Source organism: Rhinatrema bivittatum, chromosome 7, assembly GCF_901001135.1.
Source record: "Rhinatrema bivittatum chromosome 7, aRhiBiv1.1, whole genome shotgun sequence".
In the NCBI taxonomy this organism is placed as follows: domain Eukaryota; kingdom Metazoa; phylum Chordata; class Amphibia; order Gymnophiona; family Rhinatrematidae; genus Rhinatrema; species Rhinatrema bivittatum.
In genome coordinates, this window is record NC_042621.1 from 7332943 (window position 1) to 7354942 (window position 22000).

Consider the following 22000-nt stretch of genomic DNA (forward strand, 5'->3'; position numbering starts at 1 on the left):
GTGGGCGGGGCCGGGCTTCCAAGAGCTGGACGCTCAAGAGGGACGTCCTCGCGCGCGCGAGAGACCGAAGGGAAGCAGGCCCGTAATGGCGGCCGCCACGTGGAGTGAGAGAAGCCCCCGGGGTCCGGAGCGGGTGAAATGCGGTGATCACTGAAGCGGAGATAGGCGGGCCTGAGCCCTAACAGAAGGGAAGCGGTCGGGACCGCAACAACCTGCATTTAGCCAGTCAGTCTGATCCTCATGGATGATCTTGTGTAGAATGCATAAAATCTTATACTCAGTTCAAAACTTTATGGGCAGCCAATGCAAGGATATTAAAATCGGGGTGATGGTTTCCTGTTTCTTAGTGCCAATTAGAATTCTAGCTGCTGAATTCTGTAAAATCTGTAGGGGGCGAATTGTAGATAGAGGAAGGCCAAGTAAAAGCGAATTACAGTAGTCTGTTAGCGAATATCTACAGTTGAAGTACTTTTTTAAAATCGAAAGTATTTAGAAGAGGCTTTAGTCCTCTCAGTGTTAAAAGTTTATGAGAACCCACTTTAATTTTGTTGAGATTTGAATTTTAAAGTTCAATTCGCTGTCTATAATTATTCCGAGGTCACGTGCATGTGTGACAGGGAAAATTTTCGGTTTGTTGATCTTCAAGTTTCAATGGTGGCAAGACATATGCGACTTGGTCCCAATACTTGTGACCCCAATCCCTATATTAAAAGCTGCAGAGATACCAATAGATCCTGTTTAAGAAACTGATGATGTCACCAGCATTAAATGTGATTCATAAGGATGAAACTTGTATTGGAAGGGGAGTTCATTCAAGGATTCTTTCAAAGGCTGTGGAGCGTCCGGCAAGGAGAGAGGTCTGCAGTAACTGCAGATGCAGAAGCAGTTTTTCCATGGAGGGAGGAAGTCAAAAACACTACTCCAAGGCCCAATGGCCAGACTATTTCTTAAATGTGTTGCTTAAAGGCCTAAGCAAAGTACATAATAATCTACAAACGGAAACAACAATAATACTGAAATCTGCGCATGGACCAAATCTTAGATTACATAAAAAAAAGTCTCTGGAAGGATCATGTGGACAAAATAAAGTACTCTCCTGGCTGGGAGTCTCATCATTTAACTAAACACTCAGAGAGAAGGAGATAGCATTTAGGATGAATTCCAGAAAATTCAAGTGTGAGGAGTTTTATTTGCTGCAATGATGTGCTATCTGTTGTAAGTCTAGTCACTGTGGAGCTTGTGGCTTGGCACTTGTTCAAGTAACCCCAGGTTTTTTTATTTGGAACAAGCTGGCAAACGGGAACCAATACTACCTGCATTGGACTGAACTCATTTTCAGGGTTTGTGCTGGAGTGAGATGAAGGTACTATAGGAATTTGTTTTTCTCTGAAGAAGCTGGCTATTTAGGGGCGGATTTTGCTAGCGACAGAGGGAAAAATTCTTTCTGTCTAGACTCAGGAACATCTTGAGCTGCCAGACCACACTGTGTGAAAAACCCAATAATTGGGGAGGGGTTTAGACCTGAACTACCAAACACTGGTTACACATAGTTGGTGGATCTCAAGAACTTGCCAATTCCATAACTTTTCTGTAAAAGCTGAACCAACTGGGAAAACTTAGGATACACTGGATTTGAATTTCGATGTACAAAGTAAGAACAGGGAACATGATGTACTGGGAACTGAGCATCAAGAGGCCCTTGACCTTCGTTTGCTAATACAGTAATTGTCAAATCTCCAGTTTCTGAGTACTTTTATTCTTTCAGCTTGTGCCAGGCAAAATTAATACAATTGGAGCTTTGTTATATTTTTGAAGTGCTTCTTCGTTAATGCAATATTGATTCAGGAAGGTCTCAGACTAGACAAAAAGTTAAAAGTCCAGACATCCTTTATTTGAGCATTTGACAAATAAATTACAAGTTTCTTTGCAACCACATCATAAATCAAAACGTTTATTTACACCTCAGAAACAGCAAGTAATTCAGCAACTAGGGCCCAAAGGAACAATTAGTTGGAATTATAATCAAAGAAAATACATTAAGGGGAAAATCAACCCTCCATCATTGACGTTCTTAGATTCATATGCATATAAAATAATAAAAATTGGTAACAATTTAAGGAAACAGTCTTTAACTGGATAAATAATTTTTTACAGTAGGTTATAAATTGCAATTTCAGTTACATCACACAGTGTCTTTACTGGCGTTACCTTCTCATCTGTCCAGCTTTGCACACACAGTCTCGTGCAATATGTGTATATATGTGCATTTGGGTGTGTATTCATACATACACGCACGGTTCCACGTATCTTTTTATTTATATATGTCAAGGGGCATTTTTTAAAATAGCCCCCGTACTTGTAAAGAGTGCAGGTGCTTTCAGCATGTGTACTTTATGCTAATTTTCAGAAAAAGTACAGGGGATACTTTATCTTTGAATAAAAATGACAAGAGGCGGCTGGCACCTTAGACACCAAGCAATTTACTGAGGCCTGAGTCTTTAAGGTGCCACCCGCCTCTCGTCAGTTTTGCTACACCAGACTAGCACAGCTTATCCCTCCAAAGACCTTTCTCTTTCAATATTAGTGTATAGTGCATGGCGCTAAAAGTGGCAGCAAACTTTGCACCTGTGTAGAGCGGGTGACTGGGAAGGGTATTTGTACTATTCTCCCTCCCCCCTGACCGAACTACACCTCTGGGAATGCCCCCTTGCAGCCCAGGTGCAATACATGTGCCACAGGAGACTACGCACTTTTAGGCCAGTCTGAGGGAGGGCAGGTTTCAGCCGAGGCATTTCGTCTGGGTAAAAAGCTTTGAAACTTGTCCTCATCCTCACTTTCATTTGAATTCAAAACCTCAACTCCATCCTTCTGTCCCCTCAGCCTGTGTAGCAACGTTCAGAGAACGTGCAGCATGCATGACTCAGTGTACCCTCCTGCTTCCTCTGCCACTATAAGCAATTCAGCAAGAACACGGATCCCTTTAATTCTTAGGCAGCAAGGTCTCCGCACATTCCAACTCTTACAGTTCATGCAAGGATGGAGGATCAACAGGTGGGTACAAAAGAGCCCAAAACAATCAGCCTACTTACCCTCGATAGCCATGAATTACATACCCATGTCTTTCTCTTGTCATCACATAAATCCTAGGCGGTTTAATTCTCACAAAATTATTGATTCCCGATATTATAGATGGTGATATCTGTTTCTGCATATGCGCACTGTGTGTAGATATGTAGCATGTAACATTTATATACTATTTATACATAGATAGTTTCTGTGCATGACATTTTTGTACACATTTCATCTTTACATAAAGCGAAAGCAGAGACAGTAAAAGCGGCACTGTAAAAAAACCAAAAAAAAACCAAAACACTGCATGGTCTTTAAACCGAACATAGATTTTCTTATTTATTGTCTTAAAGAATCTGCATGGCCAAAAAAAGGAGAAATTCAGCCTGGAAACTGTCAACATTTCTGCATCCCTCGTAGCGAAGGGGTCTCCCCAACTCCTTCCTTCCAGTATCAGAGTTTACACTATGTAATCCTTATCATTATCCTCCTTTATTTAGATCATGCATTTCCAACCAAGGAGTTCAAAGCTTTGGTATTATAAGGAACATGGACTGCGTCAGTAAAAATTACTTCAACAATCTTTAGTTACAAAATAAGGGAACCGATGTCAGTATTCTTCCTTTCTGCTCTTCATGATAAACCGAGGCAATTTCTAATGGAGTCCTCCCGCTGTCTGACCAAATATAGAAAAAAACTACCACCAAAGGGTACAACAGCTACCGTGCTGCCATGCCAAAGACAATTCTTTCATCCGGCTTCAGAGCACCTAAAAATATATTCAGAAACCATTTTTCCCATCCTTTGAACATTGCAAAACAGAGCGCGTAATCGAGCTTCACAATACAGAGCCAGAAATTGCTGTTTTTCAGAGTAAAATCTTGGATATTCTCAAAATATCAGTTTATTGAGGCTGGGCATGCTCTCTTCCTCCTCCTGTTGGTCATATTATACTTCCTTTCCTCTTATTGCAAGGACATTTAATTTCCATGACAGTATTTCTAGATTTTTATAGCATCAGATTTGTGTACCTTTTATTTTACTTCCATATCCTCCTCTTGGCTTCAGCTGCTTCTCAACGCTGTATTTTTATTCGAGCTGCACCTGAGTGGTGATAGCACAGGCTCTGAATGACAATGAGCACAGAAATGCACTAATTTGGTTACTGTGGATCCATTACTGTAAACAGTGATGTAGGAGGCACATTTAAAAAAAAAAAAAAAAACCAAAACAAAAACTCCTCTTTCTTCTCAGAAAGATTTAATAAAATCAGACAGGAAAGAAAAAATATCCTCATTTTTTTTTTTATTTGTTCATGTTTGCGATCAAATTATTAGCCTTTTGGAGATGGCGCTGCTGGCTTTTCTCTATCGATGCTGCGCTGGGGAAGCCTGAATTTCTCAGATCTGGGGAGCAGCAGCATCAGATCTGGCCGCTGCCTGGATGGGAGGTCACTGGGGAAGAGCAGGTGCTGTGGGCCACAGAAAGCAATGGCAAACCATTGCAGAATCCTGTCGAGAATGTCACAGTGGTGGCACTGTGCCATCATACCCTAAGTCTGTAATGGACAAGCTACTCAGCACCACCACTGCTGATTTATTAAGATTGATTGATGTTCAACTGGTGGAAGTCTATCATACTTTGAAAGTTCTACTTGCAAAGAATCTCCATTATTTTATGGTTAAAAATGGTGATGCTTAAATATAGTGAACCGTGAGCTCAGGAAAGGATTTATTTTTTATAAGAAAAGGTTATAAGAAAAGGTATGTACCTGTTTACATTTTAAAAAGTGTAAAATATGGTACAATATTTTATGTCGGAAAGAAAGTAAACCAATGAATAAGACAAAGCAGAAGTCAAGCAAGTTGATAATTTGAGCAATCTAGCTAGTATGAAGGAGCTTTAACAAAATATTGTAGAAAGAAGAAAACTAAAACCGGTGAACATCGGCTACTCTTCTACAAACTGTACATTACTTCAATAATGTTATTATGCTGTAATGTTGCAGCTCTGCATAGAATTATGTGCAGAGTAGTTTATATCTCTAGTGCCATAGAGTTGTCAATGAGGGTTTGTTTTTTTTAAGCTCCTAAGTGCATAAGTTGCTGGGTCAGAACTGCAATCTTTTCTCCATGGCCTACTCACTGCCTAGAGAAATTCTGGCATTCACCTGGTGAAATGCCACAGCAAGCCGCAGTGGGATAGGCTCCCCTCCCTCCCCGAGTGTGCTTGGCAGACTACTCTGAAATCTGCAAATGTCCTATTTAAAAACTTGAGGAACTTGGTATGAACACTGTGGATAAGGGGATGAGAGATGCATGAGAGAAAGGGGTGACTGGTCAAATAATGGTATGATCATTTTTGTTTGCATCTAATAATTTCTACCGATTAAATTAGGTGCATTTCTAAATGGCAATAAAAGTAATTGGCAAGCACAGAAATCTGTTTTTAAAAGAAATCTTTACAAATTGGTTATATTAACAAGACAAGCAACAATTATAATTTTTCAGTCTTTTCCAAGTACTTAATTCTATTTATTTTACAAATAACTTTTTAAAATTTTAGGAAATGTGTTTTTCAAACATTTTTTTCATTTGACTCTTTAGAATATGGGATCTATAGCTGTCTAAAAGAGGGGAGAATACAAATATGGATTTATGGCAAAATATGTGCAAATGCTTAGGCAACATTCATGATGAATCTCCAGCATATTGGCTGGATCTTCCAGGTCAGGAATAGGCTTGCTGGGAAGACAAACATACACCTTGCCAACTCAAGGTCTATCTAACGAGCCTGATTTTGCCCCATTGCATGAATGGGAATGTAGCCTTCCTTAGGGAAATCAGAAGAACATCACCATGCATGCAAAAGGGTAATATCAGGACTGCATCAGGCCTTTTAGGTTAACTTGAGCAAGTTGACAGTATTAAAACCATGAGGTCCCGTACGACAGTAGCTCTACAAATACCCTAACAGGAATCTTCTTCCAAACTAGAGATGTGCAAAAACTTTAAAAAGAAAAGAAAAGCTTTGTGAATTAATTCATTTACAAAAAGTGTGACAAACTAAAAAAAATTCTAATGCCAACCCCTAGAGTCAGGGAATCAGTACTGAATGTTGAGCAGATTAGCCTGATTTGAGGGATCTGAGGCAGACACATTCAACAGCAAATCCCTGCAAATCAGCCCCATGCCATCAAATCTGCTCACATTTTGCCCACATTCACAAATACATGGACAAGCCAAAATGTTCAAACTTGAACCTCGGTGGAGCTTGGCCTCACATTTTCTGCATGGCTTCCTTTTGGGCCAGCAAGTTACCGTACCCTTTAGCAGAAGCTTTGTACCTCTTTCGCTGGCCCCTGCTTCATGCTCATCACACATTTTGACAGTAGCATACTTTGTGCCAATAAAAGCCAAAATAGTAGCATTTTTCTTCATATGTTAAATTAGAAGCCAAGTTCCTTGCTATCACCACTATGTAAAAATTACGAGAGACCTACCAATGTCAATCAGCTATATTTGCCGTAATACAGATATGTAGAAGAAAAGGAAGCTATTATACAGGAGATTTTAGCATTTACTAGGAAAAAGGTATATGTATGTTTACAAAAAGGATTGCTAATGAAAACCAAAGTGTACAGGACGTGGTAAATGGCTTTCTAAGCCTAGTGCAGTAAGGACACTCTATGAGCAATAAACTACTGTAAAACACTAAATAAAGAATGTAGTTGCAAATGCCTATTTGCATAAGAAAGCTTTTTTAATATTAAACTTTAAATAAGTAATTTTATTAAAATATTCTAAGACAATAACTGTACCCTAGTTACTGGCAGACTCTTGTGAAAGCGATAGTCTGAATGGGTTTTTTTTTTCATTTTGTTTTGTTTTTTTTGTTTTTTTTATAAAAATTTGGTGTGAGCTTCAATGGTTCACTTACATTTTATTAACAAGATGCCAATCTCAGCACAATTATAAGCTTTTTGCAACCTTACATGCTCACAGAATAATAAAAAAGGCATATTTTTTTAAACTATAACACCATCCTTTATTCTCACGTTTCCAAATGACCGTGATTATTAAAAATATTGAATGTGGTGTGTGTGTCTATGTGTACATGTTTATTTCACACATGTATACATCTTTATTATACGCATTCATGTATGTACCCAAAAGATGTATATATTGTACATTTCCTTGATGAAATAAGGATTTACATGTTTGAATTTGGACAAATACATGGTAAATCCAATGGCCAAATATTGTTTTGAAGGTAAACAAGTATAAAATTTGTACAACTCCTTTTGGAGTAGACGTGTGGGAATGGCATTCTTGTACACATAGAAATCCTCCAGCAGTAGGTCATCTTCTGTCTCCAATGGCGTATCATTCACTCCATGGCTAGCAGTGTCTGTTTCTTCTCTTGTTATCTCCTGCAGGTTCCTACAGCGGATGGGGACCGCTGACAGCTGTGAAACTCATGGTTTCTGATGAGGACAGGGCTGTTGAAAAATCCTCCAAAGCACAAGCCCAGGCCTGCTATTGTTTTGCCTGTGAAAGTAAGTCACAGACAGAGAGACAGAGTGCACACAAAAAAGCATTGTTTATACACTTGTAACAAGAACACCTAAAAACTACAGCCACCAAAAAGGACAGAGCCCTTGGGGGATTATCATTTCTGATGACTTCAAGGTCGCCAATCAGTGTGAAAAAGCAGTGGGGAAAGTTAATGGTATACATTGGTGCAAAAAGAGAGGTTTCACTAGTAAAAAGAGGGAAGTCATATTACCTCTCTACAGAGGTCTGGCGAAATCCCCACCTTGAGTAATGTGTCCAGTTCTGGCGACCATAGCTACAAAAAAAGCATTGATACACGGGAAGTAATTCAAAAGGGGAGGTGGCACCAAAATGGTGCATGGCCTTACTATAAACCATGCATACATAGACTTACGGAGTAAAAGGTATCTCTCTACAACAGAAAAGGGAAAAGACAGGCATGATTAAAAACATTCTAGTATCTCGTAGGCTTCAATAAGATACCAGAAGGTAGCATTTTCTAGGTAGTTCAAATTAGGGTTTAACATATCAGCTAAAAGTTGAATACTCCAAGGTAATGTGAGAAAATTCTTTCACTGACAGGGTGATGGACACTTGGAGTTAACTTCCAGTAAAGGTGATAGGAGACAAATCAGAGACAGAATCCAAGCATGCTTGGGACAGACACAAAGGGAACTTTATGGCATGACAAAGGAGAGAGAAGACCACAGATCAAGTAGGATCCATGGCTGCACAGTGGGCAGCACAAATGGGCAAACTTGATAGACCAGGGGGTCCTTATTGGACAGCATCTTCTATGTTTTTATTAATACATACACCCTTTGAGAAGAAAGAAAAATATTAGACATACCAAAAATTAGGGTTGTGCATTTTTTTTTCATTTTCATTTTGAATGTGCACTAATTTTTTTAATGCACGCTAAATTGATTTAGTGTATGCTAACTCGATTTAATACGCACCAAAACAAAAATGAACCAAAAAAACTGAACCAAATAATAAAAATAAAAATGAATATTTTCGGCTGCACATCCCTACCTAAAATCATCTTAAATAGGTAATGAAATAGTGCTTCATTTTCTTAATGGAATCTACAATAGAATTTGAAAGAATGATCTATAGCATGATATTTCATTATATTTATATAATGTGACTTTATGGTGTGCTGAATATTTTTCTTTTTGTGCTATGAATTAGTGGATTTAAAGGCTCATCATATATTTTCTATTTTTGTTCTCCCTTTCTGTATTAGCTATGACAGAGGATGTCATAGCTAATACACTTTATATGCTTGCTGGCCCTATCCACCATTCTTTTCCTCCACATTATACATGCGTGAAATAAAAGGAATACACAGCTTCAAGGAGCTACATCTGTGTTGTACTTCACTTGATGGACTTGCAACTCCGTAATTTGTATGTATCAATCGCTCCTAGAAGGATATTCCATATCCTATGTGTATATAGTATGTATAGATCTGCTATATGTAGATTTTACATATAGTATTCATACATATATAGTACATACATATACATACATCTCTACATACATATAGAGCACATATGTACAGATGGACATACAGTACACTTCAGACTCACATACTAAATATTTTGAATAGTATTAGCAGTAACATGTCAACAAACTGGCAAGAATATGAAGCCATTCCACATTCTGCTCCCAGAAGGTCAAGTTAGATGTTGCGCTCTTTAAACATTCAGTAAGAATTCACAAAACACTTGAATCTCCAGGAGGAATCCATTAATAATAGAAAGGAAGGGCAAATGCTGTCAAAGAATGAAGTACGACTTGATAGACTAAAGTGAGGTTGCAAATTAAACTGAGTCTGGAGCAATTGAGGCCTAGTCGTGAAGTAACTGTAAACTGTGTTCTTCAGGGTTGACTTTTCCTTTTACCCCGTTGCCATGGATGCCTGGTAGAACAGCTTCAAATTGTCAGGTGTTCTTACAGACCTAAATGCAAACAGAAAAATGTAATTTAGTAATGCTATCACATTACTCTTTTCCAGTTTTTGGAGCAAATAATAGTCATATAATATATATAATCTTGGTGTAGTGTTGTTTGCAGATTCCAGGCTTGGAATGTATCTTAATAGCAACTCTAAGATAGCAGAAGGCAGGCCTGTAAAGATGTTTTACGAAATCAGGAGATCCTCTAGAGTAGAAAAATATGTTTTTTCCTAGAAATTAACCACGCAGCAGCCACAAAGCATCCTGTTGGGCAGCCACTGAAAAAGTGGAATGTAAGGCACCAGGGTCAAGAACAGATAACCATAAATACTATATTAAAAATATTTGAAACAAAAAATTTGGAAAATGTATTTATTTACTAATGAAGCAGCAGTAATAGCCAGATTGCCCGAAATCTATCGATTATGTCTTTGCTCTGTTGCTTTGTCTTTTGCTTATAGTCCCATTAGCCTTTTAGTACTTTTCAACCAGGGCAAAATACAAACATAGCAGTAATTTAATCTGTCCATCAGCATGGAAACTTACATAAAAGATGGCCAATTGAGTCCAAGCATTGGGGGAAAGCTGAAGTATGGGCCTCGTGCTGACCTTACTGAAAATCATCTCAATCTAGTAAGAGTGATGTAATTTTCAAAAGGGTTAGATTTGAAAAATGCTGAAATAAGTACCTGGTTAAGCATGGCTTTCACTACCTTCATTGTTTTTTTCAAAGATAAATGTATTCAGATCTTTAGCATCCCATACCCCCGATATCTGAAGTATTCTAAGATTCACACTGTTGTTGAATCCTTACATTTATGAATTTGTAAACATTTCCATAAACTTGAAGCAACCTGCGTAAATCCAGATTCTGTGAAGAAATTGGGTCGAAGTTGACTCTGACAGTTTGAATAACTTTACATCAAATACCAGCACATCTGAATCTAGATTCAAACAGGGCTGGTTAAGGTTTGACTATCCCTGGATCAAATATGTAACATTAACTTTCAGGTTTGGAGCAAACTGAAGCAATATATCCTTCCCCCTCAGGACTCACAGTTAGAGCATGCTTATTACAATAAGAATTTAGATTTACACAGGGTAGTTCATCCAATCAAACATGAGGTGTTCGTCCATTTTTGATGTTAAGAATAATGGGCTGGCAACCCAGTTCAAATCATGTCTCGGCCACTGGTATTCTCCATCATCCTGGGCAAAGGATGCTTTATAGCTTGATATAAATTGCCTGGTGCACTGATGTACAATGCCATAGCAATGCCAAACAAATACAATGGGATAGATGTTCAATAAATATCCATTTAACAGAGCTATCCGGCTAACTTTGTCGGGATATTCATCAGCATGGCTATGCTATTGAGCAGGTCTAACTTAGCCAGATAAATTAATTGGCTAATATTGCTACTGTTACGATCCCCCCTGTTGCTGCGCTACAGGAGGTATCTCACCTTTCCACTGGAGACCGCTTCGAAGCCAGGGCCTCGCCTGTGTACCATCCAGGATTTGCTCCAGGGCCTGGGAGGCCTAGCTGTTCCTGAGGCCTGCCTGTGGCTTGCTTGACTGTTTGGACTTCCTGGTTCGGCCACGCCCTTCTCCCTAGGGACCGGCCCGCAGCTCTCCACCTCAGTTATAGGGCCAGCAAGGGGCGGTCCAAGTGAACTCCTCCCAGGGAGTTGCCCACTTCAGCTGTATAAAAGGACTTTCTCTTCAGTTCCAGGTGGCCTTCGGATTAGCCTTGCACATCGCTGTGTTCTGTCTGCTGATCCAGGTCCTCCGTGGTTTTCTTTGCTTCGATGGCTCCCTGTCCTGTCCATGAAGTTGCCTTGATGTCTGTTCCTGATGTTGCCTGATGTCTGTTCCTGATCCAGTGCCTGATCCAGTTCCCGATGTTCCTTCCTGCTTTAGGCTGCCAGGAGTGCAGCAAACCTGCTTTAGGCTGCCAGGAGTGCAGCAACCTACCCTACCTTGACTGCCAGGAGTGCAGTAACCCACCGCTTCCTCTTCCCTGCACTTGTCCGCTCCCGCGTTTGTAGGACAGGGTGGTCTGTGACCAGTCCAGCCGTGCTGGCTGTGTAGGGCGCCCTGAGAGACAGTGCCTGTGTCTTGCTTCAGCCTTTGCCTTTGATGTCTTGCTTCAGCCTCATCTTGGATGTCTTGCTTCAGCCCCCGTCTGATGTCTTCAGTGTTCTAAGGACTCTGTCTGCCCTTGCCTCTGTCCGGCCTGCCGCCCTTTGCCGTTACCCAGCGGCAGGTCCGAAAGGGCTTGGAACAGTTGGAGGACCGTTCATCAACCAACATTGCGTTGCTGGTTGCCATGGGCGTGCAGGTCCGGCTGAGGGTCAGACTCCGCTCCTTAACCCCTGCTTCAGTACCCGTCTGGCTCACCATGCCTGCATCGGCTCACCTCCCACGGTGTGGCTTGGGGCTCCCCCTAAGTCTTGCCGTGGCCCAAGGGCTCACCACCTGCTTAGAAGCGACCATGCTCCTCGCGCTCGTAACAACAGCTACTTAGCTAGATAACTTCTGGCTAAGTAGTGCAGCCCCAATACACCCATTACTCGCCTCCAATTTAGCCGGCTAAGAACTTGGTGGGTTAAATGACTTAACTTGCTAAATGGCGGCCACTGAATATACAGTGGCCGTTATTTAGCCAATTAAGTCCAACTTAACCAGCTAAATGCTGTTTCAATATCGGCCTCATAATATGTGCATATCTATGTGAACATATATAATATTATGTTAGCACACAAACAAATGTGCTGAATTTTCTTTTTAACAACATTTTCTACTAAGAAGTAATGTGATAGTAACCCAATGGCAAAAGTGTAAACTGAACAAATTAGAGCATGAGTAGGAAAAATAAAGCACAGTTACTTACCTATAACAGGTGTTCTCTGAGAATATCAGGGTACGTAGTGCTTACATCTGGGTGACATCACCAATGGAGTCCAGTACCTGAGCTGCTTTACAAACTCTGAATTCAAAGTTCTCTGAAAGTGCTGTATTGAAGATGTGCAGGAGTTCCCACACTGCTGCATGCTCTTAGAGGCCCATCCCAGTTTGGTACTGAGCTTAAAATTGGAGAAGCCAACTCCTTGGGGTGGCTTTTGTGAGGACTACGTATCCTGCTGTCCTCAGAGACACCCTAATTTAGGAAAGCAACTATGCTTTATCTGAGGACAAGCAGGATACAATGTCCTCACATCTGGCAAACTCTAGCATCAGGCTGCCTGCAAACTAATAAGATAAAAACAACATGCCAACAGGTAACATGTTTTGTTGGAAAATGGCCACTGTCACTGCCATTGCTCTGACACTGTGAGCCGTTAAAGCTTGACATGCCCATCCAGAGTCAGACCTACTTGATAGGGTTGCCAACTGGCTCCAGATTTTCAAGGCAGGTTGATCCAGTCTTCTTTTTACCCCATTGCATGCTGGGACATATTATGATTTCCTTATTGCATTATCTAAGTACCTGCATGCAATGGTTAAAACCAGGACTGGATCTACCTATCCTGAAAATCTGGAGGCAGTTGGCAATCCTACTGCCTGGGCATATCAGAAAGAGATGTAATCTGCTCTCCAATTAATGTACATATGACCACAGCAATTCCAGGTCTATTGGTATCAAAATAAACAAAAAGCTGAGTTGATTTTCTAAGCATAGCACTCCGAAAAACCTTTCTCCCAATTACTGTATGTCAAGGGTATGAGAATCACAGCTCAGAGATACTGAGTGAATTCTCGATTATTTGGCTTTATTGAGAGCAGATTCAACAACAAAAGACTGGTGAGCAGATGCTGTTTATTGAATTCAAGAACCTTTTGGACTCCATACATAGATTCCCCTTCTTGTGAACAGGTTGTATAGAAAAGGGAGGTCTCCCACATTTTCAGCTGTACGTCCTTATGGGCACTGCAACAATATCCTTAGGGGCATTGAGAAATTGGAGGATAACCAGTAACTGTGCCCTCAGCTCAGCCTCCTTCTCCAACTGAAATGGAATGGGTGCAGTCTTTTCTTTGACATGCTTGGCCAAGGAGAGGACTTCTAATGGAAAGCTGCTCTGCTTCTGTTGAAAAAAAGGGTCTGAGCGGTGACCTGTTAACTCCTCCTGATCAGAGTAGTCTTCACATCCATAATTATACCCCAGGAATGCTCAGACTCCAACTCAGAAGGCACTGTCTTTCTCAAGGCCTCTTAACTGCTAGGATCTAGTCACCAATGAATTTCTGTGTTTTAGTGAAGTTTCTTCCCTCTATGTACTGAAGATTAATATCAGAAGTGAGAGCCTATGCTAATACTTCTGAGTCTCTGCATTAACTAGGTACTGCCGGTGCCATCAGAGTTTCCAGGGATGGGTGAACATCAAGCTACATTGGCATCAATGATGTTGATGCTAGTTCATTGAAGCCAGGACGCCTTTGGTTCACTACCTCCTGGTTCCTTCTTTCCAACTCCTCCTCAAATGTTACTAATGCCAAATCAACATGGGATGCAGGAAGAGTGATGATGTCTTCCTGGGTCACCTGAGGTGTTTCAATTAGAGATGTGAATCGTGTCCTCGATCGTCTTAACGATCGATTTCGTCTGGGAGGGGGAGGGAATCGTATTGTTGCCGTTTGGGTGGGTAAAGTATCGTGAAAATCGTTAAAATCGTGAGCCGGCACACTAAAACCCCCTAAAACCCACCCCGACCCTTTAAATTAAATCCCCCACCCTCCCGAACCCCCCCCCCCAAATGCTTTAAATTACCTGGGGATCCAGCAGCGGTCCGGAACGGCGGCGGTCTGAAACGGCCTCCTGCTATTGAATCGTGTTGTCTTCAGCTGGCGCCATTTTGCAAAATGGCCACCGCAAAATGGCGGCGGCCATAGACCAACACGATTCGACTGCAGGAGGTCGTTCCAGACACCCGCTGGACTTTTGGCAAGTCTTGTGGGGGTCAGGAGGCCCCCCCAAGCTGGCCAAAAGTTCCTGGGGGTCCAGCGGGGGTCTGGGAGCGATTTCCTGCCGGCGCCATTTTCCGTACGGAAAATGATTCGCGGCAGGAAATCGCTCCCAGACCCCCGCTGGACCCCCAGGAACTTTTGGCCAGCTTGGGGGGGCCTCCTGACCCCCACAAGACTTGCCAAAAGTCCAGCGGGGGTCTGGAACGACCTCCTGCAGTCGAATCGTGTTGGTCTATGGCCGCCGCCATTTTGCGGTGGCCATTTTGCAAAATGGCGCCGGCTGAAGACAACACGATTCAATAGCAGGAGGCCGTTTCGGACCGCCGCTCTACCCAGGGTAATTTAAGGCATGGGGGGGGGGGGGGTTCGGGAGGGTGGGGGATTTCATTTAAAGGGTCGGGGGGGGGTTTTAGGGGGTTTTAGTGTGTCGGTTTTCCTGCCCTCCCCCTTCCCCCGATTTAGCTACGGACCGCCGCTGGACCCCAGGGTAATTTAAGGCATTTGGGGGGGGGGGTTCGGGAGGGTGGGGGATTTAATTTAAAGGGTCGGGGGTGGGTTTTAGGGGGTTTTAGTGTGCCGGTTTTCCTGCCCTCCCCCTTCCCCCTTCCCCCGATTTACGATTTTTTGATGATAAATCGGGGGAATTGGTATTGTATCGTGGCCCTAACGGTTTTTGACGATTTAAAATATATCGGACGATATTTTAAATCGTCAAAAAACGATTCACATCCCTAGTTTCAATTGCTGTACCTGTGACCTTGGGAGACTAATGTGATCCCCCAGGGGGCATTAAGGGTGAGTGGTCCTCTCTGTGGGGATGATTGAGAGGACATGAACTATTGACCTGCTTTCTTTCCTTCTGGCATTGTGCATCGATATAGATCAATGTCAATGTTTTTTGCCTTTGCTTGATTCAGTGATGCTGAATCTTCTGATGATGGTACCAGTGACCCAGAATCCTTTGTTTTCATTGCGTGGGAGGAGCTAGGAGATGCTCTATCTCCCTGGCACTTCCTGATGCTTATCTTCAAAAAAAGATCAATGTCCCCTCAATGTCGATGCACCATTAGTGTCCAGTGCGGCTTCAAAGCCTTTTGATGCTAATGCCTCTGATTCTGATGTGGATGAATCAGACTTATCTGATCAGAAGAGCTTGTCAATTTCTAGTGAGTCTGACAGCCTCTGAGTGTAATCTGTCTGCATATGCTACATCCAGGGACATGATTGGCTCCCACACAGACATCACAAGGATTAATCACTGACATCATATGGCTTCAGTGGGGGCACTTGCTGAAGCAGTTGGACTTTTTTATTTTCAGGGACATCAGACAAATAATAACTGTTGTGTTTGGCAGTCCACAGGCCCCTCCCGCAAACCGCCACACTCACTGCCAGGCCCAGGTTGCTGTCACCAGTTCCCGACGCCACCAGGCCACTTTCCTCTCCAGTGCAGCAGGATGCCACCAAAGGCCTTAATGATAGGACGCCACAGCCACCCACACCCAGCTCCTCTAAGGCGCATGTGCGCCCAACATCCCTCCTCTTAAAGGGCCAGCAGCGGAACAAGGCTGGCGGCGCACATGGATGACGTCAAGGGAGGCCTATAAACAGTATCAACTACATCTCCTTGCCTCGACAACATGTCTCCAACAGCTTCTATAGTATGAATTGCCTCATCATCCTCCCAGCGTTCCCAAGTTCCTGTCTTCAATTCCAATGTCTTGTTCTTCGTCACTGTGGTTCTTATTTTGTCCATCCGTGCTTGTGGTCAGTCTTCATTCTTCAGTGTGCCTTGCCTCCTTTGTTGCTCCTTGTCCTCCTGCCCTGCCTATCTGTCCCGCTTTCTCTTGGACGGATCCTTGGTTTGACCTCGGCTTGCTTCTCTTGATTGCTGCCTGCCACTGACCACTGCCTGACTACTGGACATTCCTTGATTGCTGCCTGCCACTGACCTCTGTTTGACTGCTGGACAGTCCTGACTGTTGCCTGCCCTCATCCACGGATCGCCAGCCCTTCAGTGGAGGCTGCCACCTAAGACCTGAAGGCTCCGACACCTGAGGGCTCAACCTAATAGGAACATGGGCTGGTATAGGCGAAGCTCCAGGTGGACCTCTGTCTCATCCTACTCCACTAGTCAATGGTGGGGACCTGCAGAGCTCCTCCCTGCAGGTTACGCCAACTCCACCTCGGCCCAAGGGTCTACATCTGCAACAATAACTGAGATGAAATCAAATGACATAATCACAAAAAACAAAAGTTCACCCAAAACTCTCAGGGGCAGATTTTCAAAGGGTTACGCGCGGAATCCCCGAAAAGCTGCCCCAAGCTGCCCCTGCACGCGCTGAGACTATCTTGCATAGGCTCGGCAGCACGTGCAAGCCCCAGGATGCGCGTATGTCTCGGGGCTTCGAAAAAGGGATGGGAAGGGACAGGGGCGTGATGGCGGTCCGGAGGTGGGTCCGGGGGCGTGGCAGTGGTCCGGGGGCGTGGCAGTGGTCCGGGCCAGTCCTGAGTCCGCCGGCACAGCCTCCAGCAGGCGTAACTTCTGAAATAAAGGTGGGGGGGATCTAGTTAGGGCTGGGGGGTGGGTTAGATAGGGGAAGGTGTGGGGGAGCAGTAGAAAAGTTCCCTCCGAGGCCGCTCCAATTTCGGAGCGGCCTTGGAGGGAACAGAGGCAGCCTGCGTAGCTCGGCGCGTGCAAGTTGCACAATTGTGCACCCCCTTGTGCGCGCCGACCCTGGATTTTATAACATGCGCGCGGCAGCGCGCGCATGTTATAAAATCGGGTGTAGATTTGTTTGCACCGAACAAATCTGCGCCCGCGCGCAGGTTTTAAAATCTACCCCTCAATGCACTAGGTCATGCAGAGAGCTATGTGTCCAAAAATGGAAGAAAACTAAGATAACAGTGAAAACCCTACCTAAGGAATACTAAAGGAAAATCCAATTTGAGATAGGCCAAAATCATGAAACCATATGCATAAAATAGTTTTAAAAGATTACTTCATTACGAAGAAAAGCCAGAGCAGAGAATGATGACCTTTGGGACCCATAGAACAGGAAAGGGGCCCTACGAGCCCGCTGCAGCACTGTAACTCCTGCACTTGGCCACTATCGGTGAGATCACCCAGGAAAACAGTATCCTGCTTGCCCTCAGAGAATTTTGAGTCCTAAAAGAGCTGTTCATCTGAACAAGATCTCAACATGCTTTGCAATGCAATTTTCAAAATGAATCCACAAGTCATTTCTGGAGCTTGGTGTAACCTGCCAAGTACATTAGATTGCATGGGCTAAAAATTGAGATAAAAAAAATATAAATAAATAAATAAATAAGAGGGGAGAACCAAATCATGGCTTACCAGTTCTCCTACTTTGGCTCAAGGCTCTGGGATACAAGAGTATTAAACCTGCCAGTTTCTCACTCATGTTCTACAAGCATCACCTCCCCTATTCAGAACCAGCTGTAGGGTACAGATACAACATCAAAGCAATCTTTACAGAGACTAATAATTTGATCCAATGTACTACAAACAGATATTCTGCCTTTCTTTTGTGCTTCTCTGAACTAGCTTGAAGGATCTAGTTTGCACCCTTTTTCTTCAAAATGTAAGAGAAAATAAAAGTCTTGAAATGGGAGCTTGAACTGGACCCCTCCTACTTCTTGAGGCATGGAAAAAACATGTCAATCTTATTTTAAATAATTTGCTTCATTATCGAGCGACCATTTGTCTACAAAATTACTGCCATTACTGCTGATGGTCTAGATCAATAAGTATGCATTTTTCTCAGAAAATGACTGTGCTTCTCATAGCCTGGTATCTAAGCCTTGTGCAGGAGCAATCTCATCAGCCAAAACAATATAACACCCCCAGACAAATGAAATACAGAAAGAAAAATGCATGAAAAAATACCAGGTGCTTATTTTTATATAATGTCAAAACAACAACAAAAAAAAAAAGATTAGGGGTTTGTTAGGATGATTTTAGAGAGCACTACAAACTACACATTACAACACATTGTCTAAATATATATTGCTACCCAGAATTTTGTACCACTGACAGTTCATATAATGTTTTGTTAACTCATGCTTATAAATGGAATTTAAAAGGCATAAAATCAGTAATGCCACTGTAACCATCACAATTCAGTTTGTATGGTCTTCCTCATCTATTTATTCAATCAAACCCTGTGTGTTCTGAAATCAGATATGAAAATGCAGAAGACTGCATAAGATCTGTGTAGTTCTCTACTACATTGTTTAAAGGTTATGCAATGCATACTATAAAATGTGTGTTCATTTTTGTGGAAACCTCTTGCAATTCACAAATGGATCCAGATAAAGTGGTGGAAGTTCTTGTGGGTGGCCTCAGATTACCCATGGAATCTCAGAGTTATGGTTTTGTTTTAATGCTGTGTCACAAATGTGAGCCCTTGGGCTGTGGCATGGTTGAAAAAGCCTAGTAGGTGAACCTACATGCCGACAGTTGGCTGTAACAGCCCTGTTCCCGCAGGTTGAGCCTTTAGGTTTCAGGGGCCTGTAGAATTTAGGCAAGTATCCCTTAAGGTGTGGTCAGAGAGAGACCACGTACAGGCAGTGATCAGGGTAGGCTTTGAGGAGATGATGTCCAGATCCAGGCTCAAGGGTCAGGGCAGGCAGCGAGCAGACAATATCCGGATCCAGGCCAAGAGTCAAGGCAGACAGCAAGTAGATGAAGTCAGAATCCAAGGCAGAGCTCAGAACCAGAGAATCAGGCCAAGACAGACAGACAAGGCACTGAGGGGCAAGATGGACAAGGCAAGGCAGACAGGGCAAGGCATTGGAGGCAGGGCAAAGGCACAGACAAGGGAAGGCAAGATAGCAGGATAATGAGGCAGGCACAGGGACAGCAAGACTGGGAATAGGAATAGCGAGACAAGGCACAGGAAATAGCAAGATGAATTGCAAGGCAGGAAGACCTGTTGCTGAGGAGTCTTTCCATGAGATGAGGTAGTGAAGACTGTTCTGAATTATCCTGAGATCGAGAATTTCTTGGACCTCATATTTGGTGTCCTCCTCTAATGTTGCCTCTATTTGTAGAGGAGGAAGTTGGGAGTGCCATGACAGCAGTAGTGGTTTGAGCAGTGAAACATGGAACACATTGTGAATCTTGAGAGTCTGTGGTACCTTCAACTGATAGGCTACTGGACCTAGATGGCGAAAGATGGGAAATGGTCCAATGAATGGTGGTAAAAATTTAGTAGAGAGAGTTCTGAGCCATAGGTTGCGGGTACTCAATCATACGAATTTCCTGGGATTGAGCTGAGGTGCTGGCTGGCACTTCTTGTTTGCTTGGCTATTGTATCTCTCGGCGGCCGCATTAAGGAATTGGCGAAGCTTCTGCCACAAGTCTTAAGGTCCTGGCTCGTGATTTTGGCCACAGAACATGGGATCGACACCAGGATAGATAGTGATACCCATGGTGGGGGTCTGCCAAATACAATCTGGAAGGGTGACGATCCTGAAAAGCTCCCCACATGGTTGTTGTCGCAGAATTTTGCCCAGGGAAGGAGAGATGCCCAGTTTCCTTGACATTTGTTGGCAAATGCCTGTAAAAACTTTTAAGGACTTGGTTGTTTCTCTCTCTGTCCATTACTTTGCAGGTGGTAAGTGGATGTAAAGTCCAAAGAAATCCCAAAATTTTGCATAGACTTTTCTAAAAGAAAGTGGTGAATTGCATTCCTTGACAAAAGATATTATGCTTGGGCAACCTGTGAAGGTGGAAGATATGTTGAAAAAAGAGAAAGGCTAATTCTGCTGTAGATAGAAAGCTGTGGAGTGGTGTGAAGTGAGCCAGTTTGGACAACTGATCCACCACCACCCAGATAGAGGTACAGCCATTAGAAAGAAGGTCAGTGATAAAGTCTCAGGCTTAGGTGAGTGTCCCTAAAGGAGAGTTCAGAGGAGAGGTCCAGGTATGCCATGGTCAGGGCAGGCAGTGAGCAGACACTGTCCAGGTCCAGGCCAAGGGTCAGGTCAGGCAGCAAGCAGATGATATCTGGGTCGAAGTCAAGGGTCAAGGCAAGAAGCGAGCAGACTGTCAAAATCCAAGGCAGAGGTCAGAACCTGAGAATCCGGCCAAGGCAGGAGGACCTGTTGAGGCACTGAGGAATGGGACTGCTGGGCTTAAGAGAGCAGCCTCCGATGATGTCATCAGGCAGCACTGCCAGAGCTTTCCTGCTGTGGGGTCTATTTGAGAGGAGAAGGTGCCCGTGGTAGTGGTAGCATTCCAGCCACTAAGGAAGCAAGCTTGGCATTGGGTGGATCAGCAGTTCTTGGGGGTAAGTGCGGTTGGTTGTGGGGCCGTCCCACAACTGGCCAAATGTCACATGCTGTATACATTTTGATGATTCTCTTTTAATTTTCTAAGACCTAAGTCCCAAAGATATGGGAACATATACTTAATATGACCTTCATTTCAAAAGAGTTTTGTCAGAAGCAGATGTTGGGGGAAATCTCACCTACAAACAGGCTCTTAGCTGACATCAGGAAAGCCAGCATTTCCTCTTGATGATTTATATTTTAATGGGAGAAAATTAAGAAAATGCTTATATCAGTATTACATACAGGAAAGATCTTTGGTTACAGTTATCAAAATTTTGATCACCAGCAAACTCAAGAAAGCATAAAAAAATGCAGCCTAGCAAGTACAGTAGGGAATGGTAAACGGCATGAAGTGGCAACCACTGAAACTTGATGTAGCCTCAGATCATCAAGAGTTTGAACAGAGAAAGACTGATGACTCTTGAGCAGTGAGAGGACATGCAACCAAGTTTATATTTTTTTTACTTTATAAGCATTTTTTACTTGTTCTTTGACCTGTTCTTAACAAAATAAAGCATAAGCCCCAGTTAAGAATCCTGATTTCACTGACTTTGCCTATACAACTTTTCAGCTACCTCTACCATTATTTGGTGAAAACATAAGAACTACCATACTGATTCAGACCCGGAGTCCATCAAATCCAATATCATGGGTCAACAATGGCCAATCCAGGTCAAAAGTATTTGGTAGGAGAATGGTGGATTTCCTATCCTTACACATTCATTCTTGATTTCTTGTAGTGGATTTGGGGTCAAATGCCCCACTCTCATAATGCTGGACCATGCAGTTCACGAGCCTTTAGTAAACTCATCCAAATAATTGTTTGACTTTGAAATACTAAACCATCTGGGGTACAGTCATGTTGAAAAAAAGATAAAATAGGACTCTAAGTCAAATGATGTAATAGGAACATAAGAACATACGGGCCGATGCAGTAAAGTGCGCTCAGGCCGAGCACACTGTTAGTCCCCGTTTGGACGCGCGTTTTCGACGCGCTATTTTTACCCTTTATACAGTAAGGGGTAGTAATGCGTGGAAAACTCACATCCAACCCCCCCCCCCTGAAACTAATAGCGCCCG

The 22000-nt window shown here is 42.9% G+C and overlaps 1 protein-coding gene across 2 annotated transcripts in view; it reads right to left on the reverse strand.

The window, feature by feature from the left end:
* Positions 1–1869: 1869 nt before the first annotated feature.
* Positions 1870–22000, reverse strand: part of CDH13 (cadherin 13) — a 1208179-nt gene continuing 1188048 nt past the window's right edge. For both annotated transcript variants that reach the window (XM_029608118.1, XM_029608117.1), the window contains exon 14: positions 1870–9592. In XM_029608118.1, coding sequence (XP_029463978.1) covers positions 9585–9592 — 8 coding nt within the window. In that variant the 3' untranslated portion in view covers positions 1870–9584. The remainder of the gene's footprint in view (positions 9593–22000) is intronic.